The following is a 23146-nucleotide window of genomic DNA, read 5'->3' on the forward strand; positions in this document are numbered from 1 at the left end:
TCCAAACATCACGATCCTGAGCCGCTTGCATCCAGCAAATATCTGCGATGGGGGGTCGACCAACACTGCGCTTTCTGGTGCGGGGCCGCCATTCCAGCACCTTGGGAACGACAAGATCCAAACAAAAAAACTTGGAAGAACTAAAGTCACCGACATACCTCAACGTGTCGCGAAGCTGAAGTGGCAATGAGCAAGGTTCGAAGAGCCGATAAATAATAGGACGTTGGGATTAATAAGTGTAGAACAATTAAATAAAGTTAATGTATTTAAAAAAAACAATACATCATTATATAAATAAATTATGAAGTAATATTGTGGGTACTGATGTACTCACAATATAAGCTGAGTCAAGTCCATTTTATTGGCACAACACATTTACTAGTATTGTTATAATATAGTTTTAAGATTTAAATGTATTAGTAATAAGTTAGTAGTTTAGTAATGTTGTGATGAAAAATAAATTAATTCTATCTATCTAAATGACATGCGTTTTCTATCTTCATTTAAATATTTTTTTGTTGGTAAACAGTGCACATCGAGTATGGCTTTAGTATAATTGAGTCATAATTGTATCTGCGATAATAGTATCAAAAATCTGCGCAAAAAAGAAAAATAAATGGGTTCTTAAGAACCTAAGGAAGGTATGGAGAAAGCCTTAGCTGCCCTACAAATTACTCAGCATACGCATAAATATCTATATCATCTATAAATAAATAACGCAGAATACGTAATAACTGAAAGTTAGTTTTGGTTGTTTTTACGCTCTCACGCTTTACAAATAATAATGCGGTTTCCAAGATATTTTTACGCAGGCAAAGCGATAGGCTAGTAGACAATAATTAAATTTGCATACTTATTTATTTCGTTACACTTAGTAAAAATATTATGCTCGACTTGGCTGGAGCACTTCCATGCCCCCAGATTAACTAGCCGACGCCCCGCGGTTTCACCCGCGTAGCTCCCTGTTCCCATGGGAATATGCGGATAAAACATAGGCTATGACACTGAAATAACGGGGCTTCATAACTATAAAAGAATTTTATAAACCGGTTCAGTAGATACAGAGATTACCCCCTACGACACCGCAAACTTTACCTCTTTATTATAATACTAGCGGACGCCCGCGACTTCGTCCGCGTAAATTTCGATGTCAACTTTACTACTACCCCTACCCTATCCTACCCCTACCCTACCACTACCCCAACCCTACCCTACCCAACCCCTACATCTACCCTACCCCTACCCCAAACCTACCCCTACCTTACCTACACCCTACCCCCATCCTACCCCTACCCTCCCCGTACCCTATCCCTTTCCTACCCCTATCCCACCCGTACCCCTATCTCACGCCTATCCTACCCTTACCCTACCACTTCCCTATCCTACCCGTACCTCTACCCTACCACTACCCTACCTCTACCCCTACCCTACCACTACCCTAAGCCCGGCCCTAAACCTACCCTACCCCTACGCTTCCCTACCCGTACCCTACCCTACCCTGTAACTTCTCTATCTTACTCCTACCCTTAGCAAAATCGGTCCAGTCCTTCGAGAGTGGTGGTATGACCAAGAGAAATAGAGACTTCTATGCTAATAATATAAAGAGGTAAAGTTTGTGTGGTTGTAGGAGGTAATCTCTGGATCTAGTGGACCGATTTGGAAAATTGTTTTACCAATAGAAAGCTACGTTATTTGCGAGTGTCATAGGCTATGTTTGGTCCCCATATTCACACGGGAACGGGAACTACGTAAATGAAAGCGCCGGGCGTCATATAGCGGAATTTCTGCGTCTTTTAGACATTTTGTATTATCTCCGAAACTTTTTAAGTAATTAACATACTGTAAATGGCAAATCTTATCTCCATAATATCCTTGTGGTTATTAAATAATATTTTAATAAGGATTAAAGTTTAGTTGTATAAATAATGACGTAAACCTAAGTATATAAAATTAATAATTTTTAAAACACAAAAGGTACTATATCTGCTAATATATAGAAGATAGATATATGGTATCGCGGACTTTTTTGTAGAACTTTTAAAGATACATAGAGTCTCCATACATTAATTTCAATTTTACACAATAGTTAAGGCGGCGCATGCGAATAAGTCTGTTTAAGAGGATTTTCAGTCCGACCTGTATGACAAAAACTGTGATAACTCGGCAAATATATATGATACCAATATAAAATATAGCCTATAGCACTCCCCGATAATGTAGCATTCTACTGGTGAAAGAATTTTTAAAATCGGACCAGTAGTTCCGAAGATTACCCCATTTAAAAAATGTGACAAACTTACAAACTTTACCTCTTTATAATATTAGTATAGACTAGCGGACGCCCGCGACTTCGTCCGCATGAAACTCGATGTAAACTTTCATTTACCTCTACCCTACCCCTACCCTACACGTAAAAAAAAAAAGTAAAAAGTATCCTATGTCCTTCTCCTGGCTCTAAACTACCTCCCTGCCAATTTTCAGCTAAATCGGTTCAGCCGTTCTTGAGTTATAAGTGGAGTAACTAACACGACTTTCTTTTATTTATATAGATAAATAGTATTTAAAGATTAATGTTACATTCTTAATTGTGATTTAGAATTGAGGTTACTCAAAATCTATGCATCAGTTACTTATTTTATTCTAGAACTATCTGCAATTTACATAAAAGACGGAAATGTCAATACATTACAAAAATGGAAAGTTGCAATCGGTGTCACAGTTAAATATTCAAGTTATGTGTACATAATATTTACAAGAAAAATCACTCCAAGAAGTAGTCTGATACTACAATTAGACATGGAATTTAAAATAAAAATAAGATAACAATAATTTTCCTACAGATTTCTTCTCTTCTGAATAATATTTTGGGATTTCCTGTCGGTTTGATAATATAGGTCCAAATATTCAAGTATAATAAATTTTATACAATTTGTTCTGAACTCTACAAAATCTCTATGTTTTCAATTTATCTCATCTCATCGAAGTCTGCAACAAGAAGTTTGATGAAACAAGTTTGACCATTCATATGAAATATTATATAACGAGTATGAGTGGGCATACCTACCTATTTGAACGTTTGTACTAGATGTGTAAGATATTCTAGCTTATTAGTATTTGATACTAATTATAACTAATAAACCTAACCCCTAACCCCTCTCATTCTGAGAGGAGACTCGAGCTCAGCAGTGAGCCGAATATGGGTTGATGACGACGACTAATTATAACAGTAGAATGAGTCATAGTGATTGGCGGCTATTATCAACTCCAGAATAAGTGGTAAACAAAACATTAATGAAAATGCACTGATATAACAAGTATCCAATTAAAAAATACTTAATGAACTTGAAGTGCGAACTTCACGTCGTGGACAATTTCATGAACTATTATAATTTACATCTTAAACACGTTTCCTTATAAGCGTTGCATATATTTTTACAACTTTTCCATTACCTTGTTTTAATATACATTGCCTTCATTGTAGCATTTAACGTGTATGTCTATTAGCCTTGAGCAAATTCTGTCGCTAACATTTAAATCGCTGTTTTTTATTGCTAGGCTGATATAGTACTGACACTACGCTTACCTACTACATAAAACATTGCATAACAAAAATTCGCTTGCCTTATCTTTCATGCCTTGAATATTATAATTGTGCCTGCGACTTTGTTCACGTAGACTGCATTATAAATTACTATAGCTCATTAAAAAAATATTTGAGGCACGTAAGCAATATCATATCTACGAATAGCAGCGTATTTTTCAAGGAAAGATCCAAGAAAGATGACCTGGCAGATGACACAGCTACTGGCTAAGAATCTCTGCGAACGATAAAAGATGAGTACACATACAGAACCATTTTTCCGAGGAACCGCTTCTAATATTAGGTCAGCAATAATAGTCGCTAACTTCCATGGAGGATATAATGGCACTTGAAGAACAAAAGTATATAATATATAGGAGATATATGTAATTGAGTATTCTTTAATTATTGTTAGTTTTTATAGTATGTTGCAGCTGCTAGTTAAGATAAAAAATATGCCGAATGGCCAATATCAACAAGATTCTGATCGCAATTTCTTCTAACGTATATACGAGACATCATCATCATCATCGAATAACGCTATGGTCCGTGCCATATAGATTGGCAATAAAGTTCGTTGACCTTTTTGTGGTTCAAGCAGATGTTAACAACGTTTTGGAAACTTTATAATAATCATTAATTTTCAATAATTGTACAAAGTATTGCATAGTAGCCAGATCTTTCTTTTTCTATTCAAGAAAATTATAATTATAATATGTTTGACGGCCTCCGTGGCGCGGTGGTATGCGCGGTGGATTTACAAGACGGAGGTCCTGGGTTCGATCCCCGGCTCAGCAGATTGAAATTTTCTTAATTTGTCCAGGTCTGGCTGGTGGGAGGCTTCGGCCGTGGCTAGTTACCACCCTACCGGCAAAGACGTACCGCCAAGCGATTTAGCGTTCCGGTACGATGCCGTGTAGAAACCGAAAGGGGTGTGGATTTTCATCCTCATCCTAACAAGTTAGCCCGCTTCCATCTTAGACTGCATCATCACTTACCATCAGGTGAGATTGTAGTCAAGGGCTAACTTGTAAAGAATAATAAAAAAAAAACTTTATATTGCGGTAAATTGCACTCCAAACTACCAAACTGAAAAATTACGTTCAGCTACTTTTATTGGGTGGTATTCAGTGTAGCCGTGATGGCCCAGTGGATATGACCTCTGCCTCTGATTCCAGAGGGTGTGGGTTCGAATCCAGTCCGGGGTGTGCACCTCCAACTTTTCAGTTGTGTGCATTTTAAGAAATTAAATATCACGTGTCTCAAACGGTGAAGGAAAACATCGTGAGAAAACCTGCATACCAGAGAATATTCTAATTCTCTGCGTGTGTGAAGTCTGCCAATCCGCATTGGGCCAGCGTGGTGGACTATTGGCCTAACCCCTCTCATTCTGAGAGGAGACTCGAGCTCAGCAGTGAGCCGAATATGGGTTGATGATGATTCAGTGTAGCCGTAACAGACAGACTGACTAATAATAAAATTAAAGACATTCTAAATTCTATTGAATGGTGTTTATGCTCTAAATCAGATTCCAATTAATAAAAAAGGATATATCTTATCTCTACAATGACATGGTCTCGATACTGATTTATTAAAAAAAATGCAAGTGAAACTAATTCTAAATGGTCGATAAATGAAATTGTAATAACATTACATAATTTGCGCTATCGGTTACATCTATAACACAACGTCCACATAATCGGTCCAGTACCAATGTACACTATTATTTATTTAATTTATATTTAAGTATATTGCATAAATAGAGAAAGGCTTATTTAGGAGACTGCAGCTCTATCATCAAATACTCTAGTCTCATGTGGGACGCTGGGCTAGTGGCCTCGCAATGTTCAGACTGATGTGGTTTTGTGTGGTAAGTGAGATCTTTATTAGTCCCTTGAATAGGGATCTCGGATTCGCAAGCGGCCAGAGTGGGGCTCTGGCTCCTTACAATAATTTATAAACCCGGGATGAGAGAATCTTGTAGATGCACTAGCTGCTAATCGCGAAAGCGGAATTATAGTCACCCCTAGATGAGCACTACAGGCGTAGTTCTATGGAGGCACCGGCGAGTCTGTTTGAGGCTCAGACTAATTACATAAGGACCAGTACAACCAAATAAACAAACAAAATTATCTGTGATCGCTTCTACACGTTACACAGAATATTCGATTAGATTCGATGTTTTGCTGTACCGGCTGAAGAATCGATTCTTTTTAGATTTTGTTTTTATTACAAATTTGATATAATTAAGTTAGAAGCACTTCCAAAGTAAACGTAATTTCATCTTTTAGTAAACTAAAGTTGTTGATCGTTTTTTATGTCATAACCGACTACAATAACCGACATTTTTAGGAAACGACGAAAACGATTACAACAAGAAACATCGATTCTGTAGAAAGTTTTTATAACCGCGTTAGATCGTTGATCTTATACTCTTGACAGAGGGGTAACGTCTAACGAGGCAAGTCTCTATTAGTCTTGAGGTTCGAGGTCTGGAGCCCAGCAAAATGCGCTGCAAGTCCCGCAGTAAGTCGGGGGTCTCAGTAAGAGATTTTACCCTCGTTAACACAAAAAAATTACAACACAAAAGCATAAGGTCTCGACATTAGAATCCCGCTGGTTCTTAAGTGTTAATAAGTAGGTACCTATTTCAAACTACATTCTGACAGTTTGGTTTACAAATACCAAATACTGTATACCTTACTACTTAGGCCTTACTTGAATGATTCACTCATGTTAATCAATGCTTGATAACCGATGCCTCACGACCACTACTCTTCGCATATCTAATACGGAAATTCAATTAAAAGTATAATATGGAGAATTAGTTCCATATAACACGTTAATAACGTTTACGTATACATTTATAATGTATATTAATAATTTGTTTAACAGTAGTTAAGAATCATCAAATAATGATTATGCACTACATGCTACTATTTTAATGATTCATATTTCAAAGTATATTTAACGTAAACAATTAAATGTAACCTTTGTACTATCATTTAATAATAAATCTTATACGTCACTAGCGACCAGTCCCGGCTTCGTACGGGTAGGGAAGTGTTATATACGCGGAAAACCATTGTCAAATTTACGATTAATTCATTAGGGCTATATCTATACTAATATTATAAAGAGGTAAAGTTTGTAAGTTTGTAAGTTTGTCACATTTTTTAAATGGGGTAATCTTCGGAACTACTGGTCCGATTTTAAAAATTCTTTCACCAGTAGAATGCTACATTATCGGGGAGTGCTATAGGCTATATTTTATATTGGTATCATATATATTAGCCGAGTTATCACAGTTTTTGTCATACAGGTCGGACCGAAAATCCTCTTAGGCAGACTTATTCGCATGCGCTGCCTTAACCATTGTGTAAAATTGAAATTAATGTATGGAGGCTTTATGTATCTTTAAAAGTTCTACAAAAAAGTCCGCGACACCATATACCTATCTTCTATACATTAGCAGATATAGTACCTTTTGTGTTTTAAAAATTATTAATTTTAGGTTTGCGTCATTATTTATGCTACTTAACTTAAATCCTTATCAAAATAAATTATTTAATAATCACAAGGATGTTATGGAGATAAGATTTGCCCTTTATAGTATGTTAATTAGTTAAATAGTTTCGGAGATAATACAAAATTTCTAAAAGGCGGAATGCCGCTTATGTTTAAGCGCCAACCGCCAAATTAAGTTGAACCTTCCTCTATAGGTTTCTACGTATTTTATAGGGATCAGCATTTTTGGTTACTAAACTCTATGTAGGCGTTTTATCCATTTACCAATAGATGGCGTTGAGCAAAAACACCATATTTTTGTACGGCGCTAGGGAGATTTATGCCGACTACATGATGATCAAAATTGATATGCTCATACATTGGTGTTGGTGGTGAAAAATTTACTTAGATTTTGGCAAGTCGATGTTAATTGTTAATGATTATGTTCTACTTCTAGGCACGTACCACGTAGGTAGTTAAAGTTAGCTAGGTACTGTTTGTCTGACTCTGTCTATTTACGTATTTGCTTTTTAGATTTAGAAATAGAGATTAGAGACATACTTTAAGTTTTAATTTATAGTTTAGATACGTCGTACTTTCTTTGTTTAGGTTCAGGTCAGGACCAGGTTCAGGTAATCAGGTTTAAACTTTAAATTCAAATAAATAATTTGTAATTTTATTTTATTCGTTTCGTTTCGACTTTCGACTTTCGTCATACGTATTTCGTGTAATTAGTTATTATTTTGTTTTATGGTATTATTTCGATTGTTGTGTATATAAATTAATTAAAACTTAGTAAGTGTAATTATAGTGCTTTGTGTTAACTTAATTTTGTAAAAGATATACATACGTAGTCTATACTAATATTATAAAGAGGTAAAGTTTGTAAGTTTGTCACATTTTTTAAATGGGGTAATCTTCGGAACTACTGGTCCGATTTTAAATATTTTATATTGGTATCATATATATTAGCCGAGTTATCACAGTTTTTGTCATACAGGTCGGACTGAAAATCCTCTTATACAGACTTATTCGCATGCGCTGCCTTAACTATTGTGTAAAATTGAAATTAATATATGGAGACTTTATGTATCTTTAAAAGTTCTACAAAAAAGTCCGCGACACCATATATCTATCTTCTATATATTAGCTGATATATAGAAGAAAAAAGGCCTTTTGTGTTGTAAAAATTATTAATTTTATATACTTAGGTTTACGTCATTATTTATACAACTAAACTTTAATCCTTATTAACATAAATTATTTAATAATCACAAGGGTATTATGGAGATAAGATTTGCCCTTTACAGTATGTTAATTACTTAAATAGTTTCGGAGATAATACAAAATTTCTAAAAGACGCAGAAATTCCACTATATGACGCCCGGCGCTTTCATTTACGTAGTTCCCGTTCCCGTGTGAATATGGGGATCAAACATAGCCTTGGACACTCGCAAATAACGTAGCTTTCTATTGGTAAAACAATTTTCCAAATCGGTCCAGTAGATCCAGAGATTACCTCCTACAACCACACGAACTTTACCTCTTTATATTATTAGCATAGAAGTCTCTATTTCTCTTGGTCATACCACCACTCTCGAAGGACTGGACCGATTTTGCTAAGGGTAGGAGTAAGATAGAGAAGTTACAGGGTAGGTTAGGGTACGGGTAGGGAAGCGTAGGGGTAGTGTAGGGGTAGGGTAGGTTTAGGGCCGGGTTTAGGGTAGTGGTAGGGTCGGGGTAGAGGTAGGGTAGTGGTAGGGTAGAGGTACGGGTAGGATAGGGAAGTGGTAGGGTAGGGGTAGGATAGGCGTGAGATAGGGGTACGGGTGGGATAGGGGTAGGAAAGGGATAGGGTACGGGGAGGGTACGGGTAGGATTGGGGTAGGGTATAGGTAAGGTAGGGGTAGGGTAGGGGTAGGGTCGGGGCAGTGGTAGGGTTGGGGTAGTGATAGGGTAGGGGTATGGTAGGGGTAGGGTAGGTTAGGTTAGGTTAGGAGGTAGTAGTAAAATTGACATCGAATTTTACGCAGACGAAGTCGCGGGCGTCCGCTAGTAATATACATATTTAATAATAACTCTATCGGTTTATGCAGTTCATGCCTGTACCCAACTTGCACGTAAATACCATAGTTATAATATTATATCAGACAATTCGAACAAATATCGATCGCTAATCGCTTAACAAATCACTAATCAATCAGTAATTTTTGAATTTATCCTGTTCAGATAGACACAAGCGGGTGGGCACACTTTTTACACAATACGAAATGATGTCATGTTTGAGAGTTGGCACCTTGAGCGATATTTTTTTTATTTACTTATTTTTTTTAATTTTCATTTATCATCATCATCAACAACCCATATATCGCTCACTGTTGAACAAGAGTCTCATCTCAGAATGAGAGGGTTTAGGCTGATAAAGTCCACCACGCAAGTCCAATGCGGATTGGCAAACTTCACATACGAACAGAATTGAGAAAACTCTCAGGTATGCAGGTTTCCTCACGATGTTTTTCCTTCACCGTTTGAGACACGTGATATTTAATTTATTAAAATGCACATAACTGAAAAGTTGGAGGTACAAGCAAGCAACGGTAAGGATACAATACCTAAGCCTGCAGCCAGTGTAATGCTATTTCACAAAAAAGAAATCTGCGAAAAGCTACGCGATGCGATTTCCTGTGATAGCCACTATAAACAAAACGAATAATATCCACTGTAGGAATGCATAATAATTACTATTTTTCTTAACATAATATTATAAAACAGAGCCGTGATAGCCAAGTGGATATGACCTCTGCCTCCGATTCCGGAGGGTGTGGGTTCGAATCCGGTCCGGGGCATGCACCTCCAACTTTTCAGTTGTGTGCATTTTAAAAAATTAAATATCACGTGTCTCAATCGGTGAAGGAAAACATCGTGAGGAAACCTGCATACCAGAGAATTATCTTAATTCTCTGCGTGTGTGAAGTCTGCCAATCCGCATTGGGCCAGCGTGGTAGACTATTGGCCAAACCCCTCTCATTCTGAGAGGAGACTCGAGCTCAGCAGTGAGCCGAATATGGGTTGATGACGACGAATATTATAAAAACAAAGTCGCTTTATCTGCCTTCTGTACCTACGCTTAAGATCTTTAAGCTACGTAAAGGATTTTAATAATTTTCAGAATTAGATAGTGATTCAAAACATGAAATCTCAATTCGGTGACAAAACTCCTACGTGAAGGAGTAACAAAAATATTCATATTTCAGACGAACTTATGCCTTTAAAATATTCTTACGATTCTTACAATATTGTAAAAGCTCATGCATTTCTGAGATGCGACACTCACTTTTCGTTGTTTTGTTTCAATGTATAAATCTAAGCAAGCTCTCATTTATTTCCGTTTAATAAATGTAAATGTGGATGGAAATTCTCGTAAATTATATACTCGGTGATATCAATGTACGAGTACATAAACTTCCTGACAATAATAATAATTCTATGGGAATGTAGAGAAAGCAGTGGGAAACTTTTCTCGCCTATCCTAAATAATAAAAGCCTGTTCTTTCAAAAATATTGTATGGGGCGTGAACACCGTTTCTCGATCAGTTTGCAAAATATGTGAGTAAGTAAATAATACTAATTGGTGGCGTACGTGGAAAAATTCACGGTAGTAGTAATGTTAGTTTTATACGTAACGATGTTAGAAGGAAAACTATCACAGCTAAGTGTTTAAAAGTTAAAGAGTTCGAGCAGTGTTTAAAGTTAATATGAGAGTTAGAGTAAGAGTTAAATAGTATAATCGAACAACTCATAAAATGTACTACGAAAAACATAATTGTTTTTTTTAAATATAACCGACTCCAAAACATTAACGTACCTACAAACTAAAAAGGGAAAAATAACTATAGGTACCTATCGTAAAGATTATTGTATCTCAGATATTCTTTTTGTCTTTCGTGTACTTTTTTCAGTAACGACTAAAATCAACACACAACCGTGAACCCAATTTATATTCACAGAGTAAAACAAAAAACTCAAATCCGCATTTGCATCGTGCAAGTATGGAACTCTACACAGCTCGAGAAAAACACGCACTAGGCCGGTTATTTATTTTAATATTCATTCTGTGTCAAAAGTCAAAATTCATAATTATTTCAATTAGATAAGCTACTAATTTTTCAGGGACTTTTGAAACGTCAGATTATGTTGTATTATACTAGCGGACGCCCGCAACTTCGTCCGCGTGGAAGTTTTTTACAAACCCCGCGGGAACCATTTATTTTTCCGGGATGAAAAGTAGACTATGTGTTAATCCAGAGTAAAATCTATTTCTATTCCAAATTTCAGCCAAATCGCTTCGCCTTTATAATATTAGTGTGATTAGTAGAAAAATGTCGATGTCACAGCAAATCTGGTTTAGTGGTAGGTATATTTACATGTTCAACGTTAAACAACATTTATTTGTGGTAACTATTTTATGAATTGATGCGCGGTTTAATTTCATTATTTTAAATTTATTGAATTGTTAAGTTCACATTTCTGTATTTTTTAATAAATCGTTACCACGGAAACGGGCGGCGTTGCTATGAAAACACGAAAAGCCTTGCCTAATGTTTTAGTTCCAATGCACTCGTTTCAACTATGTTAAGTACGGTTTATCGTAAATTTTTATTACAATATTTTTTTATCCTTTTAGTTTTTTTTAAGTTGTAGGTAGATTTAGTTTTTGTTTCTTTTTTTTAATGGTAAATTAAGAATTGTGTTAAAATAAACGCATGTTGAGTTAGCCTGTAAGTGGGGTGTACAATGTAGCATATTACTTTTTAATGCATGTTATGTTTAATTAGTCATAAGTTTTTTTGTATACAACGTTGGCTTCCGAATAAATAAATAAATAAATAAACATTACAGTGTAAACAATGGTTGTAATTATGTTATCACACGACCTTAATCAATAGATAAAATATCAGTAATAGATACTCAATGATAATAATTTTAAAAATAAACACCATAAGAGGTTTTTAACGAAGGTATATTTTAATTAATATTTTTTTTACTCCAGATATACTTTTTAATAAAATTTGTGATGTAAGTTATTAATATTTCAATACTGATAATAATTGATTAAAATAAATCCCTCATTACAATGGCGAAATATAAAAATGATATATCAATAATTGTCACATTTAACACAGTATTGAGGGGAAAGTACAGGAGACCGATAAAACCCAACAAGATTTCAAGATTAAATATTTGACTTTGACATTTATAATCACTTTATAATATATTAGTTAATAAGCCTTATCAATTTGGAAACAACCTTTTAAATGATAAGAAAGTGTTATAACAAATGGTGTTACCTATCATTCTATGCTTTCTCTTCTTCTGATTAATTTAAAAAGTATTGGTTTATAACTTTATACGTTGTTTAGTACGTTGGACTCGTCAGTTGTAATGTTTTAAGACTAAATTACATACCAATTATATTTTGAAGTTTTACATTAGTAGCCCACAACACAATACATCTGGATACTGATAATACAGCCCTACTAGACGTGCAGGTACTGTTTACCAAAAAACAAATTAAATATGACGTATAAATCGCTAGTCATTTGACACATAATAATATTAATAATAATTAACTTGATATTTAATGAATGAAAATCAATTTCATTAATAAGTTTAGAACAATTAGACATTTTGAACTATCGAATATATTTTGAATTAGCGGACGCCCGCGACTTCGTCCGCCCTTAGACCTCTTTAATACAGCCCTTACTAACTCCATCTTTAAAATTGAGTAACTTTTCCCGTTTTCCCATCATTTCCCTTCACTGCTTTGCTCTTATTGATCGTAGCGTGATGGAAAGTATACTATAACCTGTCCAGGAGTATGAAGAATAATTGTACCAAGTTTCATTAAAATCCGTCGAGTAGTTTTTGTTTCTATAACGAACATGCAGACAGATAGACAGATAAAAATTTTACTGATTGCATTTTTGGTATAATCACCCCCTGATAGTTATTTTGGAAATATATTTCATGTACAGTATTGACCTCTGTACAGATTTATTATAAGATAAGAATATAAGAAAGTATAGATAACATTTTATAAACAAACAGTATATAATTTAAAACAAATAAATTATGAAATGACATATGTTGGTAAACAGTACATATCGAGATCGAGTAGGGCTGAAGTATAAGTATTTACGAATAAACTTGCAGCTAGTAACTTATAATCATCAATCAAAAAACCAATCGTGTTTCTTTAATGGAAAAATGTTTTTTTCAAATTGAACTGGAATTTCCAGATATTAAAACGGTCAAACTGTTGTTAGTAAAGACAATAAATAGTAGGTAGTATAGAGGTCATAATCATATCACGTTTCTACTTCATGTAACATACCTACAGCTCAGTTAATAGTGCACTCACGATTGTTAGTAATTTATAGAAAACTTAACTCGAATCTCATTATACGACACGCAAATCATATAAAATATGCCAGGCCGTGCATATATAAAATGGAGTGGAATAGACAGCTAAAGTACTATAATAAGGGTCGCATTATTCTGGGTATTGTCATGTTTTACAGTTGTGGGAACCCACGACCTTGGATGTAGAAGTCAGGGTCAGTACCCACTGTGCACTCGCATTAGCGTCGGCTTTGTTATTGACCTGCAACGTTTTACTCCCACAGTAAAAAACATAACGTAAAATTAAAAAGTAGATATCGTAATCATTTGAATCGGGTCAGTTTGTGCCCGTTGACCTTTATTTAGGTACTTACCTGTATTTGCGGCGCCAGCCTCGGCGCCCCGCACGAGCACTGCTCCCCACACAGACAGCCGTTGTCGAAGGCACGGCCCGACGCGAGGTCTCCCAAGTGTCTGCCCGACGGAGTGGCCAGCCTCAACGCGGAGGCATCCGACTGTGATCTGTGATGGCCTCTCCGCGCCGCCGGCCTTATCTCCTCAGCCAGGATAGAATCCCTCAGTTTCGTCGCCCTCGACTTCTTCGCGTCACCACAAAAAGCAGTCAACAACCACGCTAGTTGGAGCGAAAACTCAGCACTTTGTTTACACCGATACACCAAATACGGCCGCAAAACGTCCGCCACGTCCCCCATTTCTATATACATAGTCGCTAACTGGGGGAGGTAAAAGTCCACGTCTTCGCCCGGGAATGAGAACAGTTTGTTCGCTAGGTAGGTCTGCACACCGGGTTCCTTCGAATTGAACAGATACGAGATCGCCATACTCATGTCGAACAGTTTGCTTTCAAAAAGTCGGAGGAGAAAGTCTTTTTTTTTCGACGTGTCGGAGACGCACATTGTTTTGACTGGCGGTTCGTCGGCGGTGTCGGGCGGGTCGGGCGGTTTGTCGGAGTCTTCCGGGTTGCCGGAATCGAGGCTCTCCCTCGACCGTGCGGCGGCTGGGGGCTGCGGCCGCTCTTCATCGTTGCCGTCAGGCGGGGTGTGGATGCCGGAGTCGTCGGAACCCGCGGGCACCTCAGGCGGTAACGCGAGCCTGGGCCCGGGCGCGTCGTGTCGAAGCGGCGCCCCCTCCGGCGACGTCGGGGTCATGTCCTCCGGTATCCGCTGAAGAACAGAGTCCAGGGACCTGTTCCTCTGGTGGCCGCATCCCGGCGGCGGCCCACTGGATGGGCTTGTCAAATGTCTAAGGACAAAGAAAACATTTGGTTAAAATTTTTATTGTTTTTTGTAATACACGGTGATAATGTTAAATTCTTTTAACGATTATTGTTAGATAATTATAATGACCGGGAGAAACAGCTCATAACGTGGTCTCTGAGACAGGTGTGTAACACAATCAACTTCACAAAACCGGGCGAAAACGAGTATATTGAAAATTTCTTAGAATAAAGAAAAGTTCAGTAGAACTTCACTTTGAGTATGACTCGGGACTAGAACCCAGAACCTCGTGATCCGGCCACATAGACTACCTACAGGACCAACGAAGAAGTTTTTACATATCATAGTTAAATAGAACGCACTTGTCAAATGGATCCTCATAATACCGTATTCCGACGACAACAATTTTCTTAACCATTTGGGAAATTCACAAGTCAGACTTTTAGATCTTATTCACACACTTATCACTGAACATTTAGGATCATTATAATTGCTGGCTTGTATCCACAAACATTGTTGTAACAGCATAAAACTACTACGAACGCGTAATGTTTCTTAGCGCGTAATTAAACACGGTGAGCATAGCGAGCGCACGTCCAACTTCAACGCGGCTTTGCACTAAACTAAACTGCTCTACAAGTATACAGTTTACGCAATCGTATACAGTACGCACTCCGCATACCAGTCCAATAAGGATCACCTCGATTACGCCAGCTAGAACGCGAAATTATAATTCTTTGCAATTTTAAAGATACTCGTAATATTGAAGTGCTACTATACTTATTGATCTCTCAACACTACCTTAATAACAATCAGATGTTTCTGTAATGTTGGAATATCTGTACTGTATGTAATCGTCTAGCAAGTGGTAGACAAAAGATGCCAAAGGTTACGGAGTACGGATATAAACATTTGAATTAGTATTCAATAGCTGTATGTTACTGTAGTTCCTTATTAGTCTCACTATAACCGCTCGTGTTCGTGATAACTGCTTGGAATGTTAATAACATGATCTGTTAAGCTATATCATAGTTTATAAACTTGCGTAAATAGCACGTGCGTGTATTGTTTGTGTGTGTGTGTCAATTGTTCTTTGTAGTTGTTTGCATTCGTCACTGGGGCAGACGGATCGACAATGAGAAAGCGATTGACGCACTGTCGTCACAATATCTTATCAAAATAAAAATTATACGTAAATCTTTTAAATTACCACTTATCACCTACGATATCAACATTAAATACCATTAAAATAAGTGTTATACACACTTATAATTTACAGTTATAAGTACCAATTTGTTTATCAATTATAGAATTTGAAACACATAAGGTATTTATTTACAAATTATCTTATAGATAGATAGATGAGGGAAAATTACCATTATAACAAAACGATACACAAAACTTCGTATCTTTAGTTATTATCGGTCACGAGCCAAAAGTTGCGCACCATCTGCTAAACAGATGTGACATTGAGTTAACCGTTTAACGGTAAATGATAATAGAATTAAAATGTATTAGCAAATTTGGAGGTTCTATACTAGCCGTGTCCCGCAGATTTACATAAAAGTATAAATCGGGATCATCGGGATAAAAAGGAAAGGTAGCCCTCGACTACAATCTCACCTGATGGTAAGTGATGATGCAATCTAAGATAGAAGCGGGCTAACTTGTTAGAAGTAGGATGAAAATCCACACCCCTTTCGATTTCTACACGACATCGTACCGGAACGCTAAATCGCTTGGCGGTACGTTTTTGTCGGTAGGGTAGTAACTATTATTCACATAGTATTTAGTTAGATTTATCCACTATACCTTTGTATTTAGGTTACTTGACATTTAAAATCATTTGAGCCTATCATAAACTGTTTGATTTTGAAAATATTTGCACAAGTAAATTGTGGCAAAACATGTTTGGCCCATTGACTATGACTGTATTTACTGTATTTGTTGTTACCCATTAGCAAAGGTTATTGTTATTATGGAAGCTAATTAATTAATAGTACGAGTACAGACTATAGGAAACACGTTAGTCTAATTAATCAATTATTCCTTAGGAAAGACTTCGACAATTCCGTTTTCTCAATACGTATTCAGTTTACAATGACGTAGACAAAAAGTTGTTGAATGACGAGAATACATATTGTTTGATCGGAAACGATAACGCCGCATAGAAAATCAATCAGGGAACTGGTACACCGTTTAACCGTAACACTTGGGAGCGATCATTTCAATTATTACTTTGTTTACAGCGAGAATTAATTGACCTGGTCAATTGAAGCCTGCTATATGAATTGTTATACATTGAAACAAGTAGTTCACTGCGAAATCAGAATTGAGATATCTATAAAAGAAAACTGATTGACTGATAATATCAACGCACATCCCAAACTGCTGGGGTTCATCATCGACAACCCATATTAGGCGCACTGCTGAGCACGAGTATCCTCTCAGAATGAGACGGGTTAGGCTAATAGTCCACCACGCTGGCCCAATGCCGATTGTCAGACTTCACACACCTAGAGAATTAAAAAAATGCTCAGGTATCCTCACGAAGTTTTTCCTTCACCGTTTGAGACACGTGAAATTTATTTTTTTAAAATGCACATAACTGAAAAGTTGGTGGTCCGGACCGGATTCGAACCTGCACCCACAAAATCGAAGGCAGAGGTCACATCCTCTGGGCTATCACGGCTCCCTGCTGGGGTTAAACACTGAAATCCAACCGCCAAGGTAGCCCCTGAAGATGATGAAAGTTGTATGGATTTTTTTCCCAAATACACCTAAAGAAATTGAGAAAAGAATTCTTAAATAACGATAGCTGAGAAAAAAATATCGCCTTAAAAAAGATAATAGAAATCGTTATAAGAAGCCTCCTATTATATTTCTATTAAACATTTACTTTATCTAATTTGTATTTTCACTAAGCCATAATAAGTATAAGTCGGTCAAATATGATATCTATATGTAACTGAGAACGCAGTGCGAAAGTAAGCGACTCTTTCGACCTTGCCGTATTACCTCACGTTCTGTACTCACTTTCTTATATATCTATTAAGAAATTTTATTTATGTATTTATGGGCAAGTATTTGCAAAATTTCACTCCGATATAAACAATTTGGTATTCAGATGAATACACTAGATTAATATGCAACACATGTTCTGTGTGCTAATAACGAAAAAGATTGCCCAAGTAGTCTTAAAGACTTCTGGACCGTAGCAAACATTACGTAAGCGCATTCTTGGTTACAAAGTTACAAGGAAATAATGGATACACATTTTAATTCACTTTTGAGCCTCTATGCAGTTATAAAAAGGCTACAAAATGCATTCCAATGTTTAGGTAGCTTTCCAAACATTTGCTAACTAACGAGATTTTTGCAACTATTACTCAAGGAAGTGTTTTACTATCATTTCACGTGATGCAGTCCAGCGAGTTACTTAACTACGGAGCGAGATAATCGTTTAAAAACTCCGGGCCTGCCTACCGGTTGTGAAGTATGGCGATCTCTAAAACGTGTCTGTAAAATCTCTTGCGTGGCTTAGAAATATTTTCTAAGGAACAATACTATCGAGGTTGCTAAGAAACTTACGGTCGCGTATTATATGAAGGACCAATTTTGGCCTCTAAGCATCAACAAAGATAGCAGAATGTTTACCAAATTAGTTAGTTCAATTTAAACACTACTTAATATTGTAAATGGGAAAGATTTGTATTTTTGCATATGTAACGAATTAACTCAAAAACTACTGGACCGATTTGAAACATATATTTCACCAATAGAAAACTACATTATCAGGCTATATTTTGTCCCCGTATTCTCAAAGAAATGGAAACTACACGGGTGAAAACGCGAGGTTATGCTGAATGAAAATAATTTTTATTTACTACTGACGAAAATATGTATGACCAACATTATCATACCAATTGTTCGTTTTTATTTAAAAAATAACTTGAAAAAATTGGATTTACGATCTTAGTTTATTTAAGTAGGTACTTTCTTTAAAAGCGAAAGCGCCATTTTAACGTGATGGTAAATCTTGTGCACAATGTCGAGACTCGAGACGTTGAATGAGTTTCTTTCATAGTTAATTAGTTTTCAATTTGAGTGCATTATATTGTCGGTTGATTAGTAGATGTTATTTAATCATTTAAGCCAGGCAATTTATGTAATCGCCTAAAACTAAAGTCAAAGTCAAAAAGTCAAAATTGATTTATTTCTTTTATGCTTAATCTAAGTAGGTTTTAAACCTAAAATACCACTTTACTGACCATCTTTTTCTTCAACTCCTCAATAAAATTGAAAATTTGGAAAGTTACATAATAGTTTAGCTACAAAAACATCTTCAATTAACCCGATCTTAATCGTACAGCTAAGAACTTTTACCAGAAAAACAGCTTTTTATCTTGTAAATGGCAGCTAATCAGCTCATATTGTTTGGGAAGTACGATGCTCCAGACAAAGATATAAATCACTTGAGATAAAGATAAGTATGTAAAATATTTATTAGTACTTTTTTGCAAGAGAAAGGGTAATTGTTCATGCCTCAGCTTAAGAAGTTACGAGTATACCTAGTTAGATCGATTAATTTTATGTCAATAATAGTGTCTATGCTAATTTTAAGATGTAATATTGATATGACCTTATTAAAGTGCTCGATCAATGATAGAATATTTATTGTACTCATATACCTATATTCCATATACATAGCGAGTATACTGGAATGTAATCTAATAAATAAGTAAGCCCATTCAACTTATTAACGGTACCGTGCCGGTCGTAAGGCGCTGTAAGGCTTCGATGACACCGGTCTTATGTCACATTATAATAAAATTGTAATGAAAAAAATATTCGCGCCGTGCATTCATTCATATTGGAAAAAAGTTCCTAACAGTTCAACACTTCGTGATTGGACCTCAGACCAATTATTGTATAGGACCTGCCTCGCTAGACGTTATTTTTCTGTCAAAGTATATGATCAACGATCTAATGCGATTATAAAAACTGTCTCTATAGAATCGATGTTAAATAGTTGTAATCGTGTTCGTCGGTTAAAGAGCTCCGTAAAAATACCTTTTTGTGTAATTGAATTGTGTAAAAAACGGGCAAAAACTTTTAGTTTAGTATAAGATATATACCAAATCTAAGCTCGATTTCCTCAGAAAATGACAGACAATTTTGTTCGTGACTATGAGTGCGATACAGGTCCTTCTATAATTGGTCTGAGGATTGGACAGAAGAGGTTCAGTACCTATTTCTAGCACTATTCTTGTACATATCTTGCATTTCTTGCCGGCACTTCTCAGCATAACCTTCCTTCAGAATCGGTGGTAGAGTCTTTACAAAAAGTCAACCTTAACGTTTCAAAACTGCTTGTAAACTAAGCCCTACTTAAAATAAATGGATTTTAATTTGATTTGCATACAGGAGTTTCGCTTAGCTGGAGAGAAACGAATGATAGTGATAGCTGTAAAACTAATGTTCTTTAAGTAATTAAAGAACAATATTTTGAAGTAAATAGAATTTTAGAAAGCAAAATATTAGCTTAGCCTCAGTTATCTAACGAGCATTCAGTTACTAGTAAATTGGTACCAATAAGACGTTACATGACGAGAAAGTTTGTATTTTTCCATAAGTTCCCGTACATGTGTCACATCGCATATACTTAGATGTGTATTATGCAGATATACGCATATCATGTGAAAGCCACACAGTTAGTGGTACTCAGCAATTAAAACTGAGAGGTCTATCACTTAGAGATGAAGCATTAACCGTAAATGCATGTACTAAAGTACCCTGTGATTAGCCCCGTACATCATTATTCTTTGGTCATTTAAGAAATAAACAAAGAAACACAGTAAATAAAAAGAAAGAAGTCTATTTGAGCAAGCATCATTAATATGGTTGTAAAAAAATAATGGAGTCATGATAGCCCAGTGGATATGACCTCCGATTCCGGTCCGGGCATGCATCTCCAACTTTTCAGTTATGTGCATTATAAGAAATTAAATATCACGTGTCTCAAACGGTGAAGGAAAAACAGTGAGGAAACTTTCATACTTGAGAAATTTGTTAATTCTCCGCGTGTGTGAAGACTGTCCATCCGCATTAGGCCAGCGTGGTGGACTATTTGGCTTAACCCCTCTAATTCTGAGAGGAAATTCGTGCTTGGCAATGAGACGAATATGGGTTGGTGGTGGTGATGATGATGATGATGATGATGATGATGATGATGATGATGATGATGATGATGATGATGATGATGATGATGATGATGATGATGATGATGATGATGATGATGATGATGATGATGATGCTGATGCTGATGCTGATGATGATGATGATGATGATGATGATGAACAAAATAATAAACAGAAATTTAAATAGCATGAATATTGCTTCATTTATTCCCTTTATCTGTCTATATAGTTATGTACTACTACGTATTTAATGAGGCCCTATATATAATCCTGCTTTGTTTGACTAGTGATTGATGAGTCACTCTATAGTACTCGTATATCACTGTGGGCTCTAGGATTAATAACATGCAGCTAACAAAAACGAAACAGTGATACGACGATTCTGGTAATGGGAAATGACTGAATACTACGAGGTTTTGATCTCAATGTAATACCATATTTAGAACTATGAAAATGATACAAAACAGAAATAACTATGAAAATATGTATTTTTTTTACAAAGATGGAAGCAAGCTTACTTGAAGTACGTACAAATTTATTTTACCAATACCTCTGACATGTCGATTTCTACGTATCATCATACCGGAACACAAAATTGCTTCTCTGTACGTATTAGGTGGTATCTACCCACGGTCAATGACTAACCCAGACCTGAACTAATTTTGAAAATATAAAAATTAAAATCTCAGCTTGACCATAGCTCGTAATCAACCCATGACCGCCATAAATGTCCAACGTTCGTCAAATTTTCATTAGTAGAAATTTATTTTTAGTCACCACGATCAACCATTAATTTTAAAATCCTTAACGATCTTTAAAGTAACACCTACATGCAATTACTTATTGACCTCAACATTTGAAAAAGAACCAGCTCTATCTAGTTCGCCCACAAGCCCACTTGTGACCAATTTTATAGCTCCATTATTTTATATTATTCATGACTCATAAAAAGAAACGTTCGTTAATTTTATTTTAAACTCAGATCTACGAATGACCTTACTATTTATCAAGTCAAATCGATATCTTTGTATATTAATTCATGTACTCGATAAAACGTTGAGGATTGAGGACAAACGAAAAAGACCTACTTTTATTGATAAACTATACGCCTATAACCCCAAGGGTGTAATAGCCCCGAGGTGGTTGACATGACACAAAAAATAATTTATAGAGTTCAAATATAGTTAATGACATTTTCAAAGTAATACCAATTCGTAAAATTATCAATTACTCAATCAACATGAAAGTTTTGTAATTAGTACCTTAACAATCATGGAATAAATAGATCGGGTGTGGACAAATGACCGATACGAAATAAAAACAAGGCAACGCCTTTTAGTTAATATTAGTTACTTATTTAGTATATTAATAAACTCTAAACACTATTAATTAAAACCTAACGCCATTTTTACAAGAATGGACTAACATTCGATGGCGGCCAGTTAGTTATCATAGCTGGATGTGGTATAAATGGTTGAAAATTGACACATTCTATGTAATAATAATTGAGTGGTATAAAAAAAACGCTTAAAAAAATTACAGCTTGCTAGCCGACGCCCCGCGGTTTCACCCGCGTAGTTCTCGTTTCCGTGAGAAAACGGGAATAAAATATAGATGCCCTCAGAACCTAAGACATTCACAAATAGCGCGGCTTTCTAGTGGTACGAGTAAAAGAATTCTGAAAATCGGTTTAGTAGATCCAGAGATTACTCCCTACAAAACCTATTTACAATATTAGTTTATAGTATCCGACTGACAGATTCCATAAAAAGCAAAAACAGCTTGACCGATTTTTCCGCTGGTTTTATTGGTTGGCTGTAATACAGTGAAAATATCGAAATATATCGAATTAGTAATTCAGTATCAGTTTCGCCAGTTCAGTAATCTTAGAATTTTTCCGCGTACTCTGTTAGTTGTTTAAAACAAACCACAAAGCTACTTTGACTCATAGTTAGGTGAAAATACCACCATGCATCAAAGTCAAAATTAATTTATTTCAAGTAGGCTTAATTTACAAGCACTTTTGAAACGCCAGGTTATGTTATGATAATAATAGTGATAAGTAAAGTCGTAAACTTAAAATAAAAGGAGGGTTTGATTATCTCTGGGCGAATGTTGGTTGGTACAGCTGCTGTTACGTAGGCAGCTGGTTGCGCGCGCCACCTGCCGACCTAACGTGACGTTGACAGATACTCGCACAACCGCAGATGCTGAGA

The 23146-nt window shown here is 36.0% G+C and overlaps 2 protein-coding genes across 3 annotated transcripts in view; one reads left to right on the top strand and one right to left on the bottom strand.

The window, feature by feature from the left end:
- Positions 1-23146, top strand: part of LOC112047762 (MKI67 FHA domain-interacting nucleolar phosphoprotein-like) — a 191494-nt gene that overhangs the window by 26576 nt on the left and 141772 nt on the right. The gene's annotated exons all lie outside the window — the stretch shown is intronic.
- Positions 1-23146, bottom strand: part of LOC112047765 (phosphatidylinositol 4-kinase beta) — a 61753-nt gene that overhangs the window by 22172 nt on the left and 16435 nt on the right. The window contains exons 1-2 of one of the 2 annotated variants that reach the window (XM_024084998.2): positions 15093-15356; positions 13867-14755 (exon numbers count right to left, since the gene is read on the bottom strand). In XM_024084998.2, coding sequence (XP_023940766.1) covers positions 13867-14755; positions 15093-15148 — 945 coding nt within the window. In that variant the 5' untranslated portion in view covers positions 15149-15356. Of the gene's footprint in view, positions 1-13866; positions 14756-15092; positions 15357-23146 lie in introns of those variants that run through there. The other variant, XM_052884685.1, reaches the window with a different exon arrangement.

Source organism: Bicyclus anynana, chromosome 12 (genome assembly GCF_947172395.1).
Source record: "Bicyclus anynana chromosome 12, ilBicAnyn1.1, whole genome shotgun sequence".
NCBI classification, from domain to species: Eukaryota; Metazoa; Arthropoda; class Insecta; order Lepidoptera; family Nymphalidae; genus Bicyclus; species Bicyclus anynana.